This window comes from Hordeum vulgare, chromosome 6H, assembly GCF_904849725.1.
Source record: "Hordeum vulgare subsp. vulgare chromosome 6H, MorexV3_pseudomolecules_assembly, whole genome shotgun sequence".
Classification (NCBI taxonomy): Eukaryota; Viridiplantae; Streptophyta; class Magnoliopsida; order Poales; family Poaceae; genus Hordeum; species Hordeum vulgare.
The window spans coordinates 145754508-145775585 of NC_058523.1; the positions used below are offsets into that span (position 1 = coordinate 145754508).

Genomic DNA, 21078 nt, shown 5'->3' on the forward strand with positions numbered 1-21078 from the left:
TCCTCCCGTGGCGATGGCCTCCCGCTCCGGTGACCGGGGCGGCGTGGGGCACCAGTTCACGGCCCCCACTGCCGGTGCCATCTCCGGCGCGGTGCAGGACCAGCCCCACGACGCGCCAACGGCGGTCGATCTCCTCGCGGCGTGCACGGCCGCTCGTCGGCACCGGAGGGATGGGAACGCGGTCGGCGGAGAGATGCCACGCGTTAGGGAGGTGGACATCACTCCACGGGACCGGCGTCCTCGTCTCCAAGTAGCGCGCGACAGACCTCAACGCTGAGGTACTGCCGGTCGCGATGGCCGGCGCCGAGCCTGGGAGCGATGGAGAAGGGAGTTGCGGCCTGGCGCGGTGGCGATGCGGCCTCCTCCTTGACAGAGCCGTGACGACGTCCCGACGAGGAGCCAGCCTCGCGGTCGTGGGTGCCCTTGCGGCCGTAGTTCCACAGACCCATGGCTGCGACGGCCGGCGAGCTCGACGAGGGAGGCTAGGGTTTCACGAGGTGGCTGTCGGGTTTCGAGGAGGCCGCGGCGTGGCGATGGGAACTGTGGACGATCGGTCCATGGCTTCCTCATTTAAGAAGGACCGCGACCTTCCACTGGGCGGATGACAGGCGGGCCCGGCCGCGCGTGCGCATTCATGCGGGTGGGTGGGAGGTTGGTGACTGCCTGCCACGCGTCCCCGACGCGGACGAGCGCGCGTCCGTTTGGTGTCCGCCGTGACCCAAATCCCGCGCAAGTTTACGCTCAAAATGGGTCGCGCCGGACACGAAACGGACAGGATGGGTCCGGGCCGTCTCGCGCTGGGCCGTCCTGTTTGTCCGTTTTACCCCAAACGGACGGGGCCGGACAGAATGGGGTCGTGCGATGGAGTTGGCCTAAGATTTACTGTTTATCGAGCTTTGTCAAGATGTCAATCAAATCTGACCAAACGGGTCGTGCCTGCCGGGCCGGCCCGACAGCCCGCATGCGAGGCACGACACGGGCCGGGCCCGGCACGGGCTAATCGTGCTCGGGCGAGGCACGAGCACATCGTGGGCCGTGCCCGGGCTGCCACCCCGAGCCCGTGTGTCGGCACGATTAGGGAGCGATGGGGGAGCGGCTGTGCGGGCATGCGCCGTGCGGCACGACACGTGGGAGCGGGGCTGCGGGGGCCGCCGCGGGAAACGGGGAAGGGCGAAATCCGGGCACGTGGGAGCGGGGCTACGGGGCCGCTGCGGTCAACGCGGCAGGGCGCGCGACGCGATGCGGCGAGCTGGCGGGAGAGGGACGGGAAAGGGCGGGATCAACGTTCTTTTTTCAATCAAATCGGCCAGCGTGCCGTGGGCCTAGCATGCCGCGTGCCAGCCCGATTAGGAAGCTTGTCATGCTTGGGCCTCATAGCCTGGCATGCGGGCCGGCACGGCACGGCCGTTTAGTAATCTGGTCCATGCGTGCCGTGCCGTGCGAGGCAGATTCTGGCGGGCCAGGCCGGGCCAGCCCGTTTGGCCAGGTATGATGTCAACGAGCTCGGAGTCTGAACTCAGGCATGCGAAACTGAATCGGCTTTCCCTCTTTCTTCTTTCTTTCTCCCCCCGCTCCTCGCGCCGCGGCAACTACCTCCGACGGCACCTTCAGTCTCAGCCCCCCTTCTTCTCATCCGCTCTACAGGACTGGCTTGCAGTGGAGATTTACCCGCCCCCTGGGCTCGGATTGATCCGGTGACGGAGCCTACTTTCTTTCTCTGCCGTGAGCACTCTGAACCCAATCTCTCCTTCCGGGACGGATACGGGATACCCCAATCTAGCCATCCAGGTCACCCCGTCCCGAGTCCACTGACCACCCCAAGCCCCTTGCATCAATTTCCCGCTGTCTTCACCCGGTCCGTGATCTTGGATATTGGTTGAGGTATGAGCCTTTTTTCTCATCCAGTGATTTTAGTTAAACCCCACTGACCTCCACAAATTCTGGGGCGTGCAGGCGCACACTCTAGATCCACCACATCACGCCATCGCATTGCAGCTTTAAAACTTTCTTACACTTGTCCAATCTTAACTGTGTTGCCATGCCAGGCGCCATAGTTTGCTCGGCTCCCTGTAAGGAATGTTGGCACTCTCTGGAAGATTGGAACATGTCAGTTCCACTGTCAAGCTGAGTGCATCAGCCATATCTTTTTTTAAACATCAAATGCATGTTAATATCATGCAATGCTATGGTTAATACTTCTTGCGAGGACACACCTTCGGCTAGATCACATGGTTTTTCTATGCGTTTGTGCTAGCTGGGTCTATATTGTTCTGGCTCTTTTGGGTTGTCTGTTTAGGATTATGAACTGCACTTGTGTGTTCGACGAATAAACCTGACCAAGTCCTGCTACGTTGTTTTTGGAGTTGTTTAATGCAAGTACACGTTCTCCATCTTCCTGCAATATTAAACGAGATAGAATAATGCTAGAAGCATGTTCTACCCAATCAATTATGTGCATTATTTGTTACAAATTGAGGCTAATAGATATTAATATATTCTTTCTGTTCATCCATCCCTATTCATAACCTCCATCTGGTAAAATTACAGTAGGCAGCTACTGATGTTAGTAATTTCGTGTTGAATTTTCAGGGAGGGGCATCGAAGATTGCGGTGCTCCTTTTATCTTTGGCCAAATGCAGATATCTTGGTCATCCATGATTGTAGAGCTCATCTTGGGGCTGCTGTGGCACCTTGTCCACCTGTTGGTCAGCCTCTTCGATTTGTGGTCGCATCTGAATGATAATCTAGAATGTTATTTTATTTCGTCTGAGCTGCTGCCCAAGTACCGAGATCTTCATTTTGAGAGACTTAATTACGTGGGCGTTGTAGTAGATAGCAGAGAAGCAAATAATGTTTTGAAGATCAAGCAGCTTTTACGGTGGTTATCAAATATTGGCGTTAAGTATGTAGTTCTCTATGACAATGAAGGTGTGCTTATGAACATTTGCTTTACATGCTTACTTGTTTGAGTACATGCAATCTTATTCTTTTCAAGTCTTTTTGGCCTATCTTTACCTGAACATAGAACTCTTTCTTTCTTAATATAATGTGGCAGAGTGCTTGCCTTTGACGGTGAGAAAAGTAAAAGAAAAAACGAGTTTAGTAATAATATCTGGTATTAATAACTGTGTGTGCTGCTTTATTTTAACTCTTGGCCCTTCAAGTTATCTTCCATAAATCTATACCGTGGAAAAAGCAACCTTCAAATTTTATGTATTTTGCATGAAAAACTACTTCGGAACTCCGCTTACGTTGCCCAGGTAAAGGAGGAGGATTGTGATAGGCTTGGCGAGCCAACTTGGAAACTCAACCACTCTTATGGAGATGCAACCTAAAAGAACATTGTTGGGGCGTAACCCTCTTAGCGACGTGCCACATTGGAACCAGGGTGTGGTGTTCAATCGGCAAGGGTCGGGCCCTCACTCCCTTGGTGGCGCGCCGTATCTTGATTTGGATACGGTGATAACTGAGCAAGGATCGAGTTATTGTATCCCTTGTGGCGCGCTACATCGACGCCCGGGTGTAGTGAAAAATGAGCAAGGGTCTTTTGACTCGACAAATGCAAAGGGTAAGGAAGCTAGCCAAGCCAAGTAGGATCCTCTTAGGTAGCTGGAACATAGGGTCCCTTACGGGGTAAGTTACGGGAGTTTGTTGATACAATGGTATGGAGAGGCGTTGATATCCTTTGCGTCCAAGAAACTGAACGAAAGGGACATAAGGCGAAGGAGGTGGAGGATATCGCCTTCAAGTTGTGGTACACGGGGACAACTGCAAACAAAAATGGAGTAGGCATCTTTGATCAACAAGAACCTCAAGTATGGAGTGGTAGACGTCAAGAGGCAAGGGGACTGAGTTATCCTGGTCAAGCTGGGCGTTGAGGACTTAGTTACCAATGTTATCAGCGCATATGCCCCACACGTAGGCCACAATGAGATCACCAAGAGGGAGTTCTGAGAAGGCCTGGAGAACATGGCTAGGAGTGTGCCTATTGGCAAGAAGTTTTCCATATGACGAGACCTCAGTTGCCACATGGGTACATCTAACACATGTTTTGAAGGGGTGCATGGGGGCTTTGCTTATGGCAGTAGGAATCAAGAAGAGGATGTCTTAAACTTTGCTTTAGCCTACGACATGATCGTAGCTAACACTCTCTTTAAAAAGAGAGAATCCCATCTAGTGACTTTTAGTAGTGGTGAACACTACGGTCAGATTGATTTCGTCCTCTTGAGAAGAGAAGACAGGCGTGCTTGCGTATATTGTAAGGTGATACATGGAGAGACTGTCGTCCCTCAGCATAAACTTCTGGTAGCGGACTTTCACTTTCAGATACGTGTCCAACGTGATAAGCGTGCCAAATTCGCTAGAATAAACTGGTGGAGGGTTAATAGAAAGTTGTGGAGGCAGATTTTGGAATTGAAGGGTAATAGGATTAGTAGAACTAAAACAAATACTTACTACGCACAAGGAGGAGAAGGTTAGCCTTGATGGGAGGTGGTATCTCAAAAGGACACCTTTGATATTTGGAGTCAATGCTACAGAAGGGTGGTGATATCGACGAAGATGTGAGCCATCGAATCAAACCTGGATGGATGGAGTGACGCCAAGCTTCGGACGTCCTATGTGACAAGAGAGGGCCACAAAAGCTAAAAGGCAGGTTCTATAGGAGGGCGATTCGACATGCGATATTGCACGTCACAAAATGTTGGCCAACTAAAAGGTGACATGTCCAAGAAAGGATCGGGTGGTGAATGTTGATATACGTGATAGAGTTGGGGTAGCATCAACTGAAGAGAAGCTTGTCCAACATCCTCTAAGATAGTTTGTGCATATACAATGTAGGTCTCCAGAAGCACCGCCGCATAGCGGAAGGATAAAGCATGTTGATAATGTCAATAGAGGTCGGTGTAGACCAAACTTGACATTAGAGGAGTTTGTTAAGAGAGACTTGAAGGACTGGAATATCACCAAAGAACTAGCCATGGATAGGGGTGCGTGGAAGTTAGCCGTCCAGGTGCCAAAACCATAACTAGGTTTCGAGATCTTATATGGATTTCAACTCTGTCCACGATCTGGCACCGATGTGGACTGCGCCATGGAGATCCCGTATCCCCGCAGCTTTTTGTCTTGGCTGTTGACATGCTAGGCCGGCTTTTTCACCGCACAATCGAGCTACGAGTGCTGCAACAGCTCCACCCTCGCCGCGCCATTCCGGTGATTTCCCTATACGCCGATGATGTGATCCTACTCTGCCACCCCTCGCCTGGAGATATCACGACGGTGAAGGAAATCCTGCGCCTCTTCAGGCGAGCCTCCGGCCTGCACGTGAACTTCTAGAAGAGTGCTGCAACCCTGATCCGTTGTGCCTCCGAGGAGGCGGCCCATGTCGTCCAATTACTCGGGAGCCCCATTGTTGACTTTCCTATCACTTACCTGGGTATCCCGCTCACGCTTCATCGTCCTACTGCCACCCAGCTTCAGCCCGTCGTCGACAAGGTCGTCGGGAAGTTACCCTCCTGGAAGGCATGGCTCATGAACAAGGCCGGCCGCTTGGCTTTTGTCAAGGCCGTCCTGACCGCAATCCTCATCCACCAGCTCCTTGTATTCGCACCGCCCAAAAAGACCCTAAAGTTCCTGGAGAAGATTGAGCGAGGCTTCTTACGGGTTGGACGTGCTGAGGCCAATGGTGGCAACTGCCACGTCAACCGGCGGCGGGTCTGTTGCCCGATCCCTCTTGGTGGCCTTGGCGTACATGACCTCGAGCGCACTGGACTCGCCCTACGCACGCGCTGGCTGTGGCTCAGCCGCGTCGATGACGAGATGGCCTGGAGCGGCCTGGACCTACAGTTCTCGCGTGAGGAGCGCGCATTCTTCTTCGCGTCCACTACCATGTTGATCGGCAACGGGCATCACACCTTGTTCTGGGAGGGCCGATGGATCAACGGCCGCGCCGTTTCTGAGATTGCGCCTCTCCTATACGCTTGCATTCCCAAATGGCATCGCAAATCTAGAACGGTTGCTGATGGCCTACATGGGCACCGGTGGGCGTCCGACATCCATGGCACCATTGGCCTCCCTGAGTTAGGGGAATACCTATGCCTTTGGCACATGATTACCCAAACCACCCTCAGCGACGAGCCGGACAGCGTGCGCTGGAAGTGGACCACGAACGTGTGTACACGGCCAAATCAGCTTACCTGGCCACCTTCCCTGGCTCCACCCATTGTCAAGCATGGAGGCTAACCTGGAAGTGTTGGGTGCCACCACAGGTGCGCTTCTTCCATTGGCTTGCCAACCTTGACCGCTGCTGGACTGTCGACCGCCTTGAGCACCGCAACCTACCGCACCCACAACGATGCCCGCTCTGTGACCAGGCGCCGGAGACTATACAACACCTGCTCCCCGCGTGCCCCTTCGCCCGACAGGTGTGGTACGCAATCCTATCTTGGTTGCACCTCCCATGTTTGCTGCCAGACAACGACATCGCTCTGCATGATTGGTGGCGCTATGCAAGGCAGAGCACCCCCAAGCCCATGCGTCCATTGCCCTGCTCGTCCCATGGATGATTTGGAAGCATCGAAACGACTGCGTCTTCGAGGGTGCGCGCTCTTCCATCACTACTGTGATCGCCAAGATTAAGGATGGGGCTGTTCTTTGGGCCAAAGCCGGAGCTTTGGGCCTCCACGTTCTCTTGCCGCAGACCTGGGATGTGCACTAATAACCCTGTAATTGCACTGTAATTTGTCTCCTAGGAGGATTGTACCAAACCCTCTCTTTTTAATACAATGAAACGCAAAAGCCTTTTGCGTTTTCTAGAAGAAAAGAAAAACTCTATCCTACCTCAACTTGTTTGGGATTGAAAGGCTTTGTTGTTGTTGGGGTGCATGAAACTACTTTGGACAGTTTGAGTTGTGCATCAGATACTGAAGGGAGAAAATAACTAAATCTGGAACCCTTTTAACATCTAACTAAAAGGAAAGGGAACATGTCTTCCAACATATCAGATCCTTTTGGTATATATAACATAAATAAGCCAAGATGAGTACCATGTTTCCTGTTACTTCTCAATTTCCCCGCACTGACTATAGCACAATCAACGGTGCACAGAGATATGTCTGACCATTTGAGAATGCTCTACAGGAGTACTAAAGGAATGGCTTAAACCTGGTATCGAAGCCCCTTTTTTAACAGATGAGAGCTCAAGAACTAATTTAGTAAGTTGCTTAATGCAGAATTCTGTTGGCCCATTTGCTATCTAAGATATGGATTACGGTAATCTTTGTATGTTCTTTGATTAATATATTTATCACTCTTTATAACAATTATGTCATTCATGTGAGCCTGTAGGATCTTAGTGCACATGGAGGGATGGCTATAGAGTGTCTTTCTGGTTCTGATGGCAAGGAAGGCATTGCTAAAGCAGCAAACTTACTGTGCTCAGACTTCGGCAATTGCAACTCTCATGGGCACAAAAAAGATGACAATGCATTTACAGAAGCTGACATAGTTTGTGCACTGAGAGCAGTAGGTAAGTTTTGAAAAATTATCTCCTCCCAGTTCTTGCATTTACCATATTCATTTCTTAGTTAGGAATTTGTACATCGCAATCCTAGAAGAGCACTTACTGTTCCAATCTTTTTGTCAGGTTGTGGAGGGCCAGAACCTGATCTTCTTCTTGTTTATGGTCCTGTTAGATGTCATTTAGGATTTCCTGCATGGAGATTACGTTACACAGAGATTATGTAAGTTTCTCTTCCATTTATATAATTCTCAGTAGTTTCCATGCTAAGGAAGTTCAATGAACTTGCTCAAATCACATGCAAAATTTATTCCACGTGAAGGTGAGGGATTGATTATGTGCGCTCACTGGTTTATGCTTATTGTATATTACTGAAGTTACTTATTTTATTTTACTACTAAAAGATCTTTTTGTTGTGTGTGCAGGCATATGGGCTCGCTGAAATCAATGAAATATGGTTCTATTGTGAAAGCTTTGCATCGATTCTCACACAAATATCAAAATTACGGTAATCCCATATTTCAGCTTGGCAATTTCGACCGTACTCCAGCAAAACTCTCAGTTTTTACCTTTACCGCAAGTTACACAATATGTTCTGTACTTTAAGAGTACATGCATGTGGGCAAGATTCAGTGTATAGCATTTTGTACATGTTCCATAAAATGGTTAAATAATAAGAACTGGTGTAAGCTTATCAGTGCTCCATACTTTCTTTTTTATATTTCTGCCAGCCTTGTCAACTAAATATAGAGTTAATAGCACCACGAGTCCTACAACTTGCTGGGAATTGATGTTTTGGTCCAAAACTTGTAAAACCTCACTCCACCATCCTACAACTTGCAGCCTATGTGACAATTTGGTCCAAAGCCAGTCATAACGTGACAAGTGGCGCCATGCTGGCTGAGCCGGTCTTCACTGCAGTTTTGCAAATACCCCCTACTGTTTTAGCAAATTAACCCACACTAGACCGAAGAATAAAACTCTATAATAATAAAAGAAAATAAGTTGCTTTCATTCAGACTTCAACTTAAGACATCCCGCCTTAAAAAAAAAGCCTTCAAAAACTTAAGACATCCCGCTTACTAAACAAGTGCTCTAACCAACTGAGCTATGAAAACTTTGTGCTGGTACAGTAACTTTTGGGACACATGCCAGTTGTATTGCGTAATGGAAAGAAAAGCATTAGAAACTCAAGAAAAGCCAATTAGTACTGCAATATTTTCAGAAAAAATCTAAACCTGGAATCTGAAACAAGCACAAAATATGAACTCCTTTTGGAAAGAAAAGAGCAAGTGCTGCACCCAAATTATTTAAGAAACATGAATGACTCTAATGTGTGTTTTGAAGGCACAGTACAATGTAATACACAAGGCAACTGCCGCAAAGGATGTTGCCAGAGATACGTAGTATGCCACTCGACGTTTGCATATCAAAAAGGCCAGATGCCAAGTATTAGTTTGATGGACACGGTATGGTCTATGGTGAATTTCAACGAACTGGTTCAGTCCATCCATGGAAACACAAAGCTTTTCTGTCATTCAGTTACTTGCTTGCCATGTTTCAGCTGAATGACCGATCATCAACTGTAGTTTCGCATGACACCATTGGACATTCAGTCTTCTGTATGGTAAAGTTTAACCAATCGGTCTCGAATCATAAATCCTTTTTTAACGACACCACAAATCCGCAGCAGAAACAAAATCTCCATGACTGAACTAGCAAATCTCTTCCAGATCGACAGACGAAACAAACGATCATATAGTCTGTAACGAAACCTGAAAATTAGTTTAGATGTTCTGGCTAAAAGGAGGGTAGTGAATGATAGCTCACAATGTTGTCAGCCACCTTCAGACTGTTGTTGCTCAGCATAATGGCCCTGCTCAGAATCTTCTAACTAGTACAACAGCGCCGCTTCGACGCTATCCGGGGCGCGCTGTTACAGCCTCTTCAGGCTCTTCTTCCTGGCATCCATCTTCTTCTCAGCTGGGATTTTGACGGCAAGCGGCCCATCCTTCTTGTGTTTCGCTGATGAACCTACAGAAGGATCAGAAGGAGCTGCGTTCTGATCCTGTATGCCGAGAACTTTGGTTGAGGTGGAGGTGGATACTTGTGCTGGCGCTGATGGTATGTTCTTGCTCGGAACAGTGCTATTGCCCTGACCCATGTTTAGAGCCGTTGTTGACTCGGAAATGGCTCCGGTCTTGGACTTATTCTTTTGCTTATGTGCATGAATGCCGGTGTACAGCCTGCATGAAGGAGCAGGGGAAATCATCAATGCCTAGGTTAAAGCTCTACTTCACACTTCAGTACCATCTTTGATCTGATCTGACAGAAATGGCAGCCATGAGATTCATGACCATGTGCCAAAATTGCTTTGTACGACAAGATCTGCAAGCATCACACTAGGGTTAAAAAATATATAGTCAAAGGTTGACCTTGCAAGGCGTGCATACTCCTCGTAGTTTTCAAGCAACATCTTCCCAACTTGTTCATTCAGGGCAGATTCGGAGAATGGTTCGATCAAGCAAATCTCTTCAGTTCCCGAGGATCTTTCCACACATGCGGCAGATGGCCCTGCGGCACCTGCTGGCCACCATACAACATTGCTGCACCTGGCACCTGCACCTCGACCCCAATATCCTCATCAAGCTCACCTCGTTCCACCGGATCCACAGCCTCGAGGGGCTGTGTGACGACGACGCTCGCTTCGTCCACGTGCCGCGCCTCCGTCGCCCGGGACCTGCTGCTGGAGTGCGAGTGCAAGCACGGCGCCGGCAACACGCTGCTCCGGGTCGGCTACGGCGGCTGGATGCTCTACACAGCGGCGTCCGTGTGGGGTGCGGGCTTCGTGCAGGAGCTGCTGGACAGGGACCCGCTGCTCGTTGTGAGGCTGCGGCGACACGGTGGGCAGATCGGGTAGAGGGGGCTCAGGGGGACGGGGAACAGAGAGAGGGCTAGGGATTTGGTGTAATTCGCTAAAATGTCAGGGGGTATTTGCAAAACTGCAGTGAAGATCGGCTCAGCCAGCGTGGTGCCACTTGTCACGTTATGACTGGCTTTGGACCAAATTGTCACATAGGCTGCAAGTTGTAGGATGTTGGGGTGAGGTTTTACAAGTTTTGGACCAAAACATCACATTCCCAACAAGTTGTAGGACTTGTGGTGCTATTACCTCCTAAATATACATACAAATGTGTGGTGCCATTACCCGGGGTTTGGAAATCCACAAGCGCACAAAAGTCTAATTAGAAATTGTGGACACCAGCTTAGCCATCAAGCTTAAACACGATAAACTAGAAGATAGATACATTAGGCAGCACTCAGGTTCGATGACTAAAACAAACCAAATAGTTAGTATCAAGAAACCCCTCGACAGAAACAATGATAACAAGAAAAAGAAAACTACCAGAACATATCAACTCACGAATCAACAATTCAAAGGCAACATGCCTCAAGGAAGTCTGTTTGGATGATTCAGGTAGTACTTGTATTAAGCTTACCACTACCACCAACATTGTCTTAGTATTGTTCAGTAATTCCTCCCATTGCCACATCAATGGCTTAATCCTATACAATAGAGTTATAAAATATGTTAAAATTTTCCTCTAGAAAATCATATAATTTCTCATCCTCCATAACTCCCAACATACTACAGACAGACCAAATGATCTTGACATCCTCCTGTGCCCAGCCAATTTCCAACAAAATCCATCAACCTGTCACAGTCTGTATGGTTGATTACATGTCCCTAAGTGTAAGATTTGGATGTTGTGACCAAAGTACCATATACATTGTTTGCCCATGAGAATTCTTTTATCTATTTTTGGATTGGGATATTACCTACTTTTTGGCATGCCAATGCTCCTTTGCCAATTCTAGTTCAGTTTTTAGCCAGTGTTGGCGAACACATGGGCAAGCAAAATCTCAGCAATTTTTGTGACTAGCGAGTCAATTTTTGGCAGGGCAACCTTAAGCATAAAGCAAACACACCCAACCTTAGGCATACCAAGTTCTGATATCTATATTTTTGGAGGCATTGCACTGTCACGTTTTTCATGGGAATTTCTTGTATTAGTGGACTTCAAATCTGATTAAACAACAGTTCCATGCATAAGTATCAGAAGCTGGTCCGTTTTTAGTGAATTGTATGATTACCTTAACTGACTCTAACGTTTTGTCTACCAGGCAAATGAGAGAGGAGACTAGAAGGCCACCCATTTGTTATGTAAAATGTGTACTTCTGGGGCTGGCTAAGGTTTATTAACTACTAAGTACAATATATAGTCTTGGAGGATACACTGTGCTTCCTTTTTGTTTGGATCAAATGGGTTACCTGTACACTATTAATGGATAAGGTTTTTCTGCTAACATATAAGAATTTTTGAAGAAAGAAAAGACAAAAATGCCCAATATCTTGTTCTAGCAAGATATTGGGTATTTTGAATCTTTTTTTCTTCTTAATCTTTCTATTCAGAATTCAGTTAACGACGAGATTTAGTATCCTTCCTTGCATTTTCATAACTCGTAAAATGCCGAGTAGGCACCATACAAGTACAAACCTCATCCAACATATTTATCTTTTCATCAGAATGTAACTGACTGGCAGCTTGGTGATTGTATTGTTTTTGTGGAGAATTGGAGATCAAGTTGTTTTTACCTTGTGAAAATTCAGTTTGGTCTCGTATCACCATACACAATATTAACTGCCAAAGTATATATTTGTATTAATTGAAGAAATTTGATGATTTAATCCCAAAGATCCCCTTATCCAGATGGTGATACATGATAGGCTCATAGGGGCAACCATGATATCTCATCATATCTCACGGAATGCATACTCTAGGTAGGCACAAGAATTGCAACTGTCTGTGCTGTCCACAAGGTGGTGGAAAATCTGAGCCAAGGGAATGCAGGTATGGACGCAGCCTCAGCTGCTGAGAAGCCAGGTGGCAGCCCCCTTATCCCAGCATACCCTCCACATGGCGGGCTTCTACTGGGTCCACAGATGCCCTCATCCGCTGAGGCTCCACCTCACATCGGAATAAGATTTCCCTGGCCCCACCCCCGCCCAGCCTCAGGCCGTCAGGCGCACGTTCCTCTCTCCTTTTGTAGCAGTGGGTGAGTTTTGGAGCACACACTTTCATCTCAGTCTCTACCACACACACCGCGTCTGCCTCATCTCTCGGAGCAGCAGGAGGAGGAGCTTGCAGGAACAATGGCGGCCCAGGGTCTTCTCTCTGGGAGGCAGCTGCTGGGTAGGCCTCTGCAGTCTTCCTTCTCCAGGTCGTCTTCCTCCCGGAAGTCCCCCTTCGTCGTCAGGGCATCGTCCAGCCCCCCTGCCAAGGTCCGTTCAGACTCTAGCCATGCTGCATGTTTTCTTCTGATCTGATTAGAGCTGGCTGGAGTGGCTACTGACTTTCTCTTTTGTTCTTCTCTTTCAGCAAAATGACAACAGGCAGCTGTGGTTCGCGTCCAAGCAGTCCCTCACCTACCTCGACGGCACGTAAGTCGCGGCGCAACATATTACACCTGGTGTATGTATGTTGGCAGTGTGGCAAAGAGAAGCTGACTTAGAAGGTGTTGGGTTTTGTGCCTTGCAGGCTGCCTGGTGACTTTGGCTTCGACCCCTTGGGGCTGTCCGACCCGGAGGGCACCGGCGGGTTCATCGAGCCCAGGTGGCTGGCCTACGGCGAGATCTTCAACGGCCGGACGGCGATGATGGGGGTGGTGGGCATGATCGCCCCGGAGGCCCTGGGCAAGGTGGGTCTGGTGCCCCCGGAGACGGCGATCCCGTGGTTCCAGGCGGGCGCCATCCCGCCGGCAGGCACCTACCAGTACTGGGCCGACCCCTACACGCTCTTCGTGTTCGAGATGGCACTGATCGGCTTCGCAGAGCACCGGCGGCTCCAGGACTGGTACAACCCGGGTTCCATGGGGAAGCAGTACTTCCTGGGTCTCGAGAAGTACCTCGGCGGCTCCGGCGACCCCGCCTACCCCGGCGGGCCCATCTTCAACCCACTCGGGTTCGGCACCAAGAGCGAGAAGGAGATGAAGGAGCTCAAGCTCAAGGAGATCAAGAACGGCCGTCTCGCCATGCTCGCCTTCCTCGGCATGTCGCTGCAGGCCATCTTCACCGGCGTCGGGCCCTTCCAGAACCTCCTCGACCACCTCTCCGACCCCGTCAACAACAACATCCTCACCAGCCTCAAGTTCCACTAGGCGAAATCCGAGCATCGTCGTCCTGTGCATGGTACCCGTCTGTCGTCGTGGGAAACGTGAGCGCGCGAGCGGTATATATGCGAGGGTGGGTGTAAAATGTAAATTTGTACGCGTGCTGCGTGCATGCTTGTAATATTTATATCGTGCTATGAAAATTAGTGCATTGCATCTCTCACCATCTTCACTTGTTCAGCAGCATCTGCTAGCTTTTTCTACCCCCTCCCCCCTCCTCATCTGATCACCCATGCAAATTACCGTTGCCCTATTAGACATTCAAACAAATATAAATAAAGAACGAAAGTATAGTTATTTTTATAAAATCTACACGTCACCGTACTTAGAAAGATATACGTGAAGCACTAGAGCAACTATTTAGCTTAAAAGATATAAATGAAGCATATAAAGTATTTTAATAAATCATGAGATATACGTGAAGCACTAGAGCAACTATTTAGCTTAAAAGATATAAATGAAGCATATAAAGTATTTTAATAAATCATGATGAATATGTGTCTCTTCCAAATAGGTGTGTCCAGCAAACAATGATTGTGAAAACAAAAACAAAAACAAACTCTAACACACGACACTCCAAGCAAAACACATATTATGTGATGAATAAATATAGCTTCAAGTGACATACCGATGGAATGAAGATGAAAGAGGGGGGGGGTGCTTTCCGGGTATCCACAAGCTTAGACACTCCAGTCTTTCTTGGATATTGCCTTGGGATGCCTTGGACATCCCCAAGCTTAAGATCTTGCTACTCTTTATTCCTTAATACATCGTGATCGCACCCAAAACTTAAAAACTTCAGCACACAAAACTTAACAGAAACCTCGTAAGATCCGTTAGTACTATGTTCATATTTAATTATTGCATAAGGTATTGTATTTTAACTTCTACATGGCTTATACCCCTGATACAACCCATAACATCATCAAATCAAGCAAACTATGCAAGTAAACAACATAATCTGTCTAAAACAGGACAGTTTGTGGTGATCAACACTTAAACCATACTTCTGTAACTCCGAAAATTCTGAAAAATTAAGACAAACTAGGGAATTTGTATACCAATACAGTGTAAAAAATTCAGATAAAAAGACGGTCCAGTAAAATCATATAAATTCTGCACTAGACGTAAAAGTTTTTGTTTTTTGCACCGTATCAATTCTACTTATCATCCAAATCATCTCAAAGGCTTTACTTGGCACAAACACTAAACTAAACATAAAAACACAATCATTAAAGTAGCAATAATCATCTCAACTCAAAATAACAGAAAGTATTAGGTTGTCTCCCAACAAGCTCTTTCTTTATAGCCATTAAGATAGGTTTGGGATAATGATGGTGCTCACGTAATAGACAAGAATTGAAGCACAAACAGAGCATCATAAATTATGTGAAAAAACACATCTAAGTCTAACATACTTCCTATGCATAGGCATCTTATAAAAAAACAAATTATCAAGACAAGTGATATCAAGCGTATGCAAAATAGGAAGAGTGAAACATTAATAATTTCAATATAAAGAGAGGTAATTGAGTAACATGCAAATTCCCATAACCATATTTGCCTCTCTAATAATAATTGCATGTAGGATCATAATCAAACTCAACAATATAACTATCATGTAAAATATCATCTTTATGATCTATATGCATATAAGTCTTATAATCTTCCAAGGTAGTGGGATTAGCATCAACTAAAGTCATGACCTCTTCAAACCCACTTTTATCGATAATTTCATAAGATGCATCAATCTCCAAAGTAGTGGGATCATTATTACCTAAAGTTGATGCTCTCTCAAACCCACCTTTATTAGTATTGCAAATATCATAATCAATAATATATTCATCATGAAGCTTAGAATTATCAAGATCATAAGAAACATCATGATTATCGCCCCAATCATGGCAAACAACTACTCCTTAGCATTCTCATCTTGATTCATAGACATGTGTTGCACACATCTCCTCATGTGATAACGCCCATGTGCTCCAGGCCATTGCGCACTCAAGTAAACTGTGACGCCAGCTATCTTGTGCTCCACATATTCCACATAGACGAGTTGTTGCAATACTCCTGTGTTGGAGCACATCACCAGTGGGTAGCGAAAGTTGAGAGAGCCTCCATATAAAAACCTTCAATTTTGACGACACCTGGAACTTCTACACGGATGACCGGCTCTTCACCCCCTTGTAGATTCGATGTATGTTCAACTTTATTTAGCCATGCTTCCCTTCCCATCTTGATTCGATATATCATCTTATATGTTGTTCTCATATAGAAACATCCACTTCTCAATTGGGTCCTCTGACCATGCCCAAAAAGCATCCACTTGTGGAATTCTCAATATAGCTTCAGAGTCCATCGGGACAAAGGTCTATGTGATCACATCTTCTCTCCATTAGGCACACAAATAATCAATCATATCTGCCACGACCTGTGGTGGATTGGGTAACAACAAAGTGAGGGGCCTCATGGTGCGAGCCCATGGGATCCAGTTGTGTTGATATATGTTCATTGACTTCCCATCTCCAACTCTTCTAGGACTACTCACAATGGGGAGTAACATACATATGTTACTAGTCTAAGTTACTACCTCCACAATTGATAGTAACATATGGGTAATAACATTGAGCCTTTTATTTATTAGCCTATAAACTCATCTTGTCTTGGTATCTGCTATGTTACTCCTAGTATGAGTAACATGCTAAGTTCTCAATTTCTCTCTCTTCTCATTAATTAGTTGCCACATCATATTTCTTGCTTAGGTGGCATCCATGTTACTACCTATGCTACTCCCATTGTGGGTAGTCTAATGGCAGAGTGAAGCTCTCGCTGAAGGTAACAGTCTAAATGGGTCGTCCAGCTCGTCTGAGGCTGCTACCTCTTCTTTTTTTACATTTTGTTTCCTTTTTTGATTTTTTACTTTTGCTTACACTTCCAACAATTCAAAACATATATATTAGTCGCGCATTTGAAAATGTCGAATGTGTACAGAAAAAAATGTTAATCATTTATATGAAAAATGTATACACAAAGTATACAATGGGTGTGAAAAAGTTCATCATGTATTTCAAATGCGTTAAACAAGTGGTTGAAAAATGTTAAATTAATGTTTATAGAAAAAATGTTGACCATGCATTAAAAAAATGTTAATCTTGCATTTGAAAAATATTGATAAAGCAATTCGAAATTGTTAAAGTTCATAGATTTTTTTACTATGTATTAAAAATTGACCTTGTATTTAAAAAAATTAAAGTGCGTATAGAAAAATATTGGCGATGTATACAAAAAATATTAAATTTGTATTTTAAAATATTAATCAAGCATTTAAAAAATGTTGAAGATGTGTATAGACAAATGTAACCATGTATTAAAAATGCTAAATTTATATTGAGAAAATGTCCAAACTGTATTATTTCTTAATGCATACAAAAAATACATCATGAAAACCAAACGAAAAAAAGGAAAATAAAAAATGAAATAAAAAAGAAACCTATGAAAAATAAAACCAAGAAACAAAGAAAATAAAATGTAAAGACCAATAAATAAATAAACACAAATGACATTGAAAATAAGAAAGAAAACAATAAACCGAAGAAAAAAGGAACATAATGAGAAAGAAATGAAAAATGAATACTAACCATGAAAGAAACGAAGAGAAAAAAAGAAAGAGAAAAACTAAAGTATGTCAACAAAAAAAGAAATACGGAGAAGAAATAAAAAGGCGGATGCTAAGCGTCATCCGGTCGATCCGCGCATGGGATCAACCGGGTAGCTAGCCACTCCATCGTTCGATCCATCCATCACATTAACTGTTTGATCCACCCGCGGCTAGTCTGTTTAACTAACGCCGTACATAGCGAACGACTCCACACAGCCTACTTGGTTAGCGTATCAACGTGTGACGCAGAGAGGCGCTTCTAGTTTAGGTAAGTAGCAAAGCGATCTATGCTTTTCTAGTGTGAGTCAAGTAGCAAGTCAACCATTTCCTAAAAAATGCAAAACATCCATGATCATGTAGCGAAACGAGCTGCTTCAATTGACCAGCGACGAGATTGGTTGCTGCATACGAGGTCGGACGCGCTGCAATCCAAGACGGCGAGGTTGTGGGGGGTGGTCTAGCTGTTTCGGTGTAGCGTGAGGGCACAAGCAGTGCTGTGAGGCTCGACAACCTCTATGCCGGTAGCCTGACTCTTTGGATGGCAGCGATGCTACGAGACACCATTTCATAGATGTTTACGACAACAGGCTTCGACGGTGGCTGCAATGGCGCGGCGACGTGCTTTGATGGTGGCAATATGCTTTGACGGTTGTGATGGAGCCACGATGACGACTTGTCTACTTCAATAATGTTGTGACGGCCGCAATGGTTGCTTCGACAACTGTAATGATCCTACAATGGAAACCTGGCCCCTTCACTGATGTTGTGGCATCGTTCTTGGGAGGCCGTGATGATGTGTGGCTAACCGTGGCAGCGACATGCTTCAAACGGTCATGTCTATGCCATGACGACATGTTTCGATGATTGAGGCGATGCTTCGAGGAAGGTCCGACTATTGTGACGGCTTGCTTTCCGGTCATGGCAATTTTGGGATGATGGCACAGTTGTTTTGGTGATTCTATGATGACAACTCGTCCCATGGCAGATGCTTCGACAACCGTAATGATGCTACAATGGCAACCCAGACCATTCGATGATGTTGGGACGTCATGTTTTGATGACCGCAATGATGCGCGACGAACCGCGGCGGCGGAATGCTTCAAACGGTTGCCTCGATGCTACGACATCGTGCTTCGATGGTCATGGCGATGCTCAAAGGAAGGGCTGAGTATTGTGACGGTGTGCTTCCTGGCTATGGTAGTTCTGGGATGATGGCATGACTCTTTCAGCGATGGTACGACCACAACCCATCTTATTCCATGTTGTTGCGACGGCCACGACGGGTGCTTCGACAACCGCGACGATGATATGATGACAATCCGACGCCTTCAATAATGTTGCGGTGGCATGGTTCGACGATGTAGGATCTGGAGTATGTCTAGAGGGGGGGGGGGTGATTAGACTACTTGACGAAATAAAAACTTAGCATTTTATCAATTTTAGTTGTGGGCAAGTTTTAACAATTGTGGTAATTGAAGCATACCCTACACATGCAAGTCTAAGAGTATAGAAGCGGAAAGTAATGACCTGCATATGTAAGTAGATGGTAGGGATAGGAAGATCAAACCCAAAGGTTGACAGGTGATTTTTGGCGTGGTTCCGATAGGTGGTGCTATCGTACGTCCACGTTGATGGAGACTTCAACACACGGAGGGTAACGGCCGCGCGAGTCCAGAGAGGGCTTGACCCACGAAGGGTCCACGAAGAAGCAACCTTGTCTATTCCATCATGGCTTACGTCCACGAAGGACTAGCCTTACTTGGGGTAGATCTTCACGAAGTAGGTGATCTCCTTGCCCTTACAAACTTCTTGGTTCAACTCCACAATACGAAGCAGGAGGCTCGCAAGAAACACCTAACCAATCTAGGAGGCACCACCCTCGAAATGGTAATAGATGCGGTAGTACGATAAAATCCTTGCTCTTGTGCTTCAAAAGATAGTCTTCTCAACACTCAATCACTCTCTCACAGATTTGGCATGTGTAGAAGAGATTCATTGTGTGGAAAGCAACTTGGGGAGGCTAGATATCAAGTTTCAAATGGATGGATTGGAATAGCTTAACCTCAACACATGAGTATGTGGCTCTCTCTTAGAAAAATGGATATGGAAAGTGTTGGGGAACGTTGCATGGGAAACAAAAATTTTCCTACGCACACGAAGACCTATCATGGTGATGTCCATCTACGAGAGGAGATTTGGATCTATGTACCCTTGTAGATCGCACAACAGGAAGCGTTAAGAAACGCGGTTGATGTAGTGGAACGTCTTCACATCCCTCGATCCGCCCCACGAACCGCCCCACGAACCGTCCCACGATCCTTCCCACGATCCGTTCCGATCTAGTGCCGAACGGACGACACCTCCGCGTTCAGCACACGTACAGCTCAACGATGATCTCGGCCTTCTAGATCCAGCAAGCAAGAAGGAGAAGTAGATGAGTTCTACGGCAGCGTGACGGCACTCCGGTGGTGGTGATGATCTACTCCTGCAGCGCTCCGTCCGAGCTCCGTAGAAATCCGATCTAGAGGTGGAACTATGTGGTCTAGGGTTGAGTTGCACGTGGCAAAAGTTGTCTCAAAGCAGCCCTAAAACACCACTAAATATAGGAGGGAGGGGAATGAGGCTTGCCTTGGTGCTCGGCCAAGGAGGAGGAGGACTCCTCCTCCAATTCGGTTTGGGGAAGGAGGAGTCCTCCCCTTCCTTCCCACCTCCCCTTTTTTCCTTTTCGTTTTATTTTCTTTTTGGTATTTCTTTAAGTGGCGCCATGGGCCCCTTGGGCTGACTCCACCAGCCCACTAGGGACTTGTGGTGCCACCCTATGACCTTGGGCTCATTCCCGGGTGGGTGGGCCCCTCCCGGTGAACTCCCGAAACCCATTCGTCACTCCCCGTACACTGCCGGAATTGCCCGAAACTTTCCGGTAACCAAATGAAACCATCCTATATATCAATCTTTGTTTCCGGACCATTTTGGAAACCCCCGTGACGTCCATGATCTCATCCGGGACTCTGAACAACATTCTGTAACCACACATATAACTCAACTATACTAAAACATCATCGAACCTTAAGTGTGCAGACCCTGCGGGTTCGAGAACTATGTAGACATGCCCCGAGGTACCCCTCGGTCAATATCCAGTAGCGGGACCTGTATACCCATATTGGATCCTACATATTCTCCGAAGATCTTATCGGTTGAACCTCAGTGTCAAGGATTCATATAATCCCGTATGTCATTCCCTTTGTCCTTCGGTATGTTACTTGCCCGACATTCGATTGTCGGTATCCGCATACCTATTTCAATCTCGTTACCGGCAAGTCTCTTTACTTGTTTCGTAATACAAGATCCCGTGATTTACACTTAGTCACATTGCTTGCAAGGCTTGTGTGTGATGTTGTATTACCGAGTGGGCCCCGAGATACCTCTTTGTCACACGGAGTGACAAATCCCAGTCTTGATCCATACTAACTCAACTGACACCTTCAGAGATACATGTAGAGCACCTTTATAGTCACCCAGTTACGTTGTGACGTTTGATGCACACAAGGTATTCCTCCGGTGCCAGTGAGTTATATGATCTCATGGTCATAGGAACAAATACTTGACACGCAGAAAACAATAGCAGTAAAATGACATGATAATATGCTACGTTCATAGTTTGGGTCTAGTC

At 46.5% G+C, this 21078-nt stretch overlaps 3 protein-coding genes across 4 annotated transcripts; 2 read left to right on the plus strand and 1 right to left on the minus strand.

Moving 5' to 3' along the window:
• Nucleotides 1-1518: 1518 nt before the first annotated feature.
• On the plus strand, nt 1519-11884 carry LOC123401081 (dehydrodolichyl diphosphate synthase complex subunit NUS1). Of its 2 annotated transcripts, XM_045094796.1 has the most exons (8): nt 1533-1881; nt 2046-2106; nt 2590-2928; nt 7138-7211; nt 7345-7525; nt 7643-7739; nt 7942-8024; nt 11702-11884. In XM_045094796.1, exons 3-8 carry the CDS (start codon nt 2634-2636, stop codon nt 11707-11709), a joined length of 738 nt encoding a protein of 245 aa, XP_044950731.1. In that variant the 5' UTR covers nt 1533-1881; nt 2046-2106; nt 2590-2633; the 3' UTR covers nt 11710-11884. The 2 variants fall into 2 exon arrangements, with proteins under 2 accessions (XP_044950732.1, XP_044950731.1); XM_045094797.1 differs by lacking the exon at nt 2046-2106 and having other exon boundaries at nt 1519-1881.
• On the minus strand, nt 8035-10402 carry LOC123401082 (ubiquitin-conjugating enzyme E2 22-like). The gene is made up of 2 exons (XM_045094798.1): nt 9952-10402; nt 8035-9762 (listed from the first exon to the last, which is right to left on the minus strand). Exons 1-2 carry the CDS (start codon nt 9990-9992, stop codon nt 9453-9455), a joined length of 351 nt encoding a protein of 116 aa, XP_044950733.1. The 5' UTR covers nt 9993-10402; the 3' UTR covers nt 8035-9452.
• A 722-nt stretch (nt 11885-12606) lies between the features above and the next one.
• LOC123401080 (chlorophyll a-b binding protein 8, chloroplastic) lies at nt 12607-13913 on the plus strand. Its single transcript, XM_045094795.1, has 3 exons — nt 12607-12860; nt 12958-13019; nt 13117-13913. The coding sequence occupies exons 1-3, from the start codon at nt 12732-12734 to the stop codon at nt 13733-13735; spliced, it is 810 nt and encodes a 269-aa protein (XP_044950730.1). The 5' UTR covers nt 12607-12731; the 3' UTR covers nt 13736-13913.
• Nucleotides 13914-21078: the final 7165 nt, after the last annotated feature.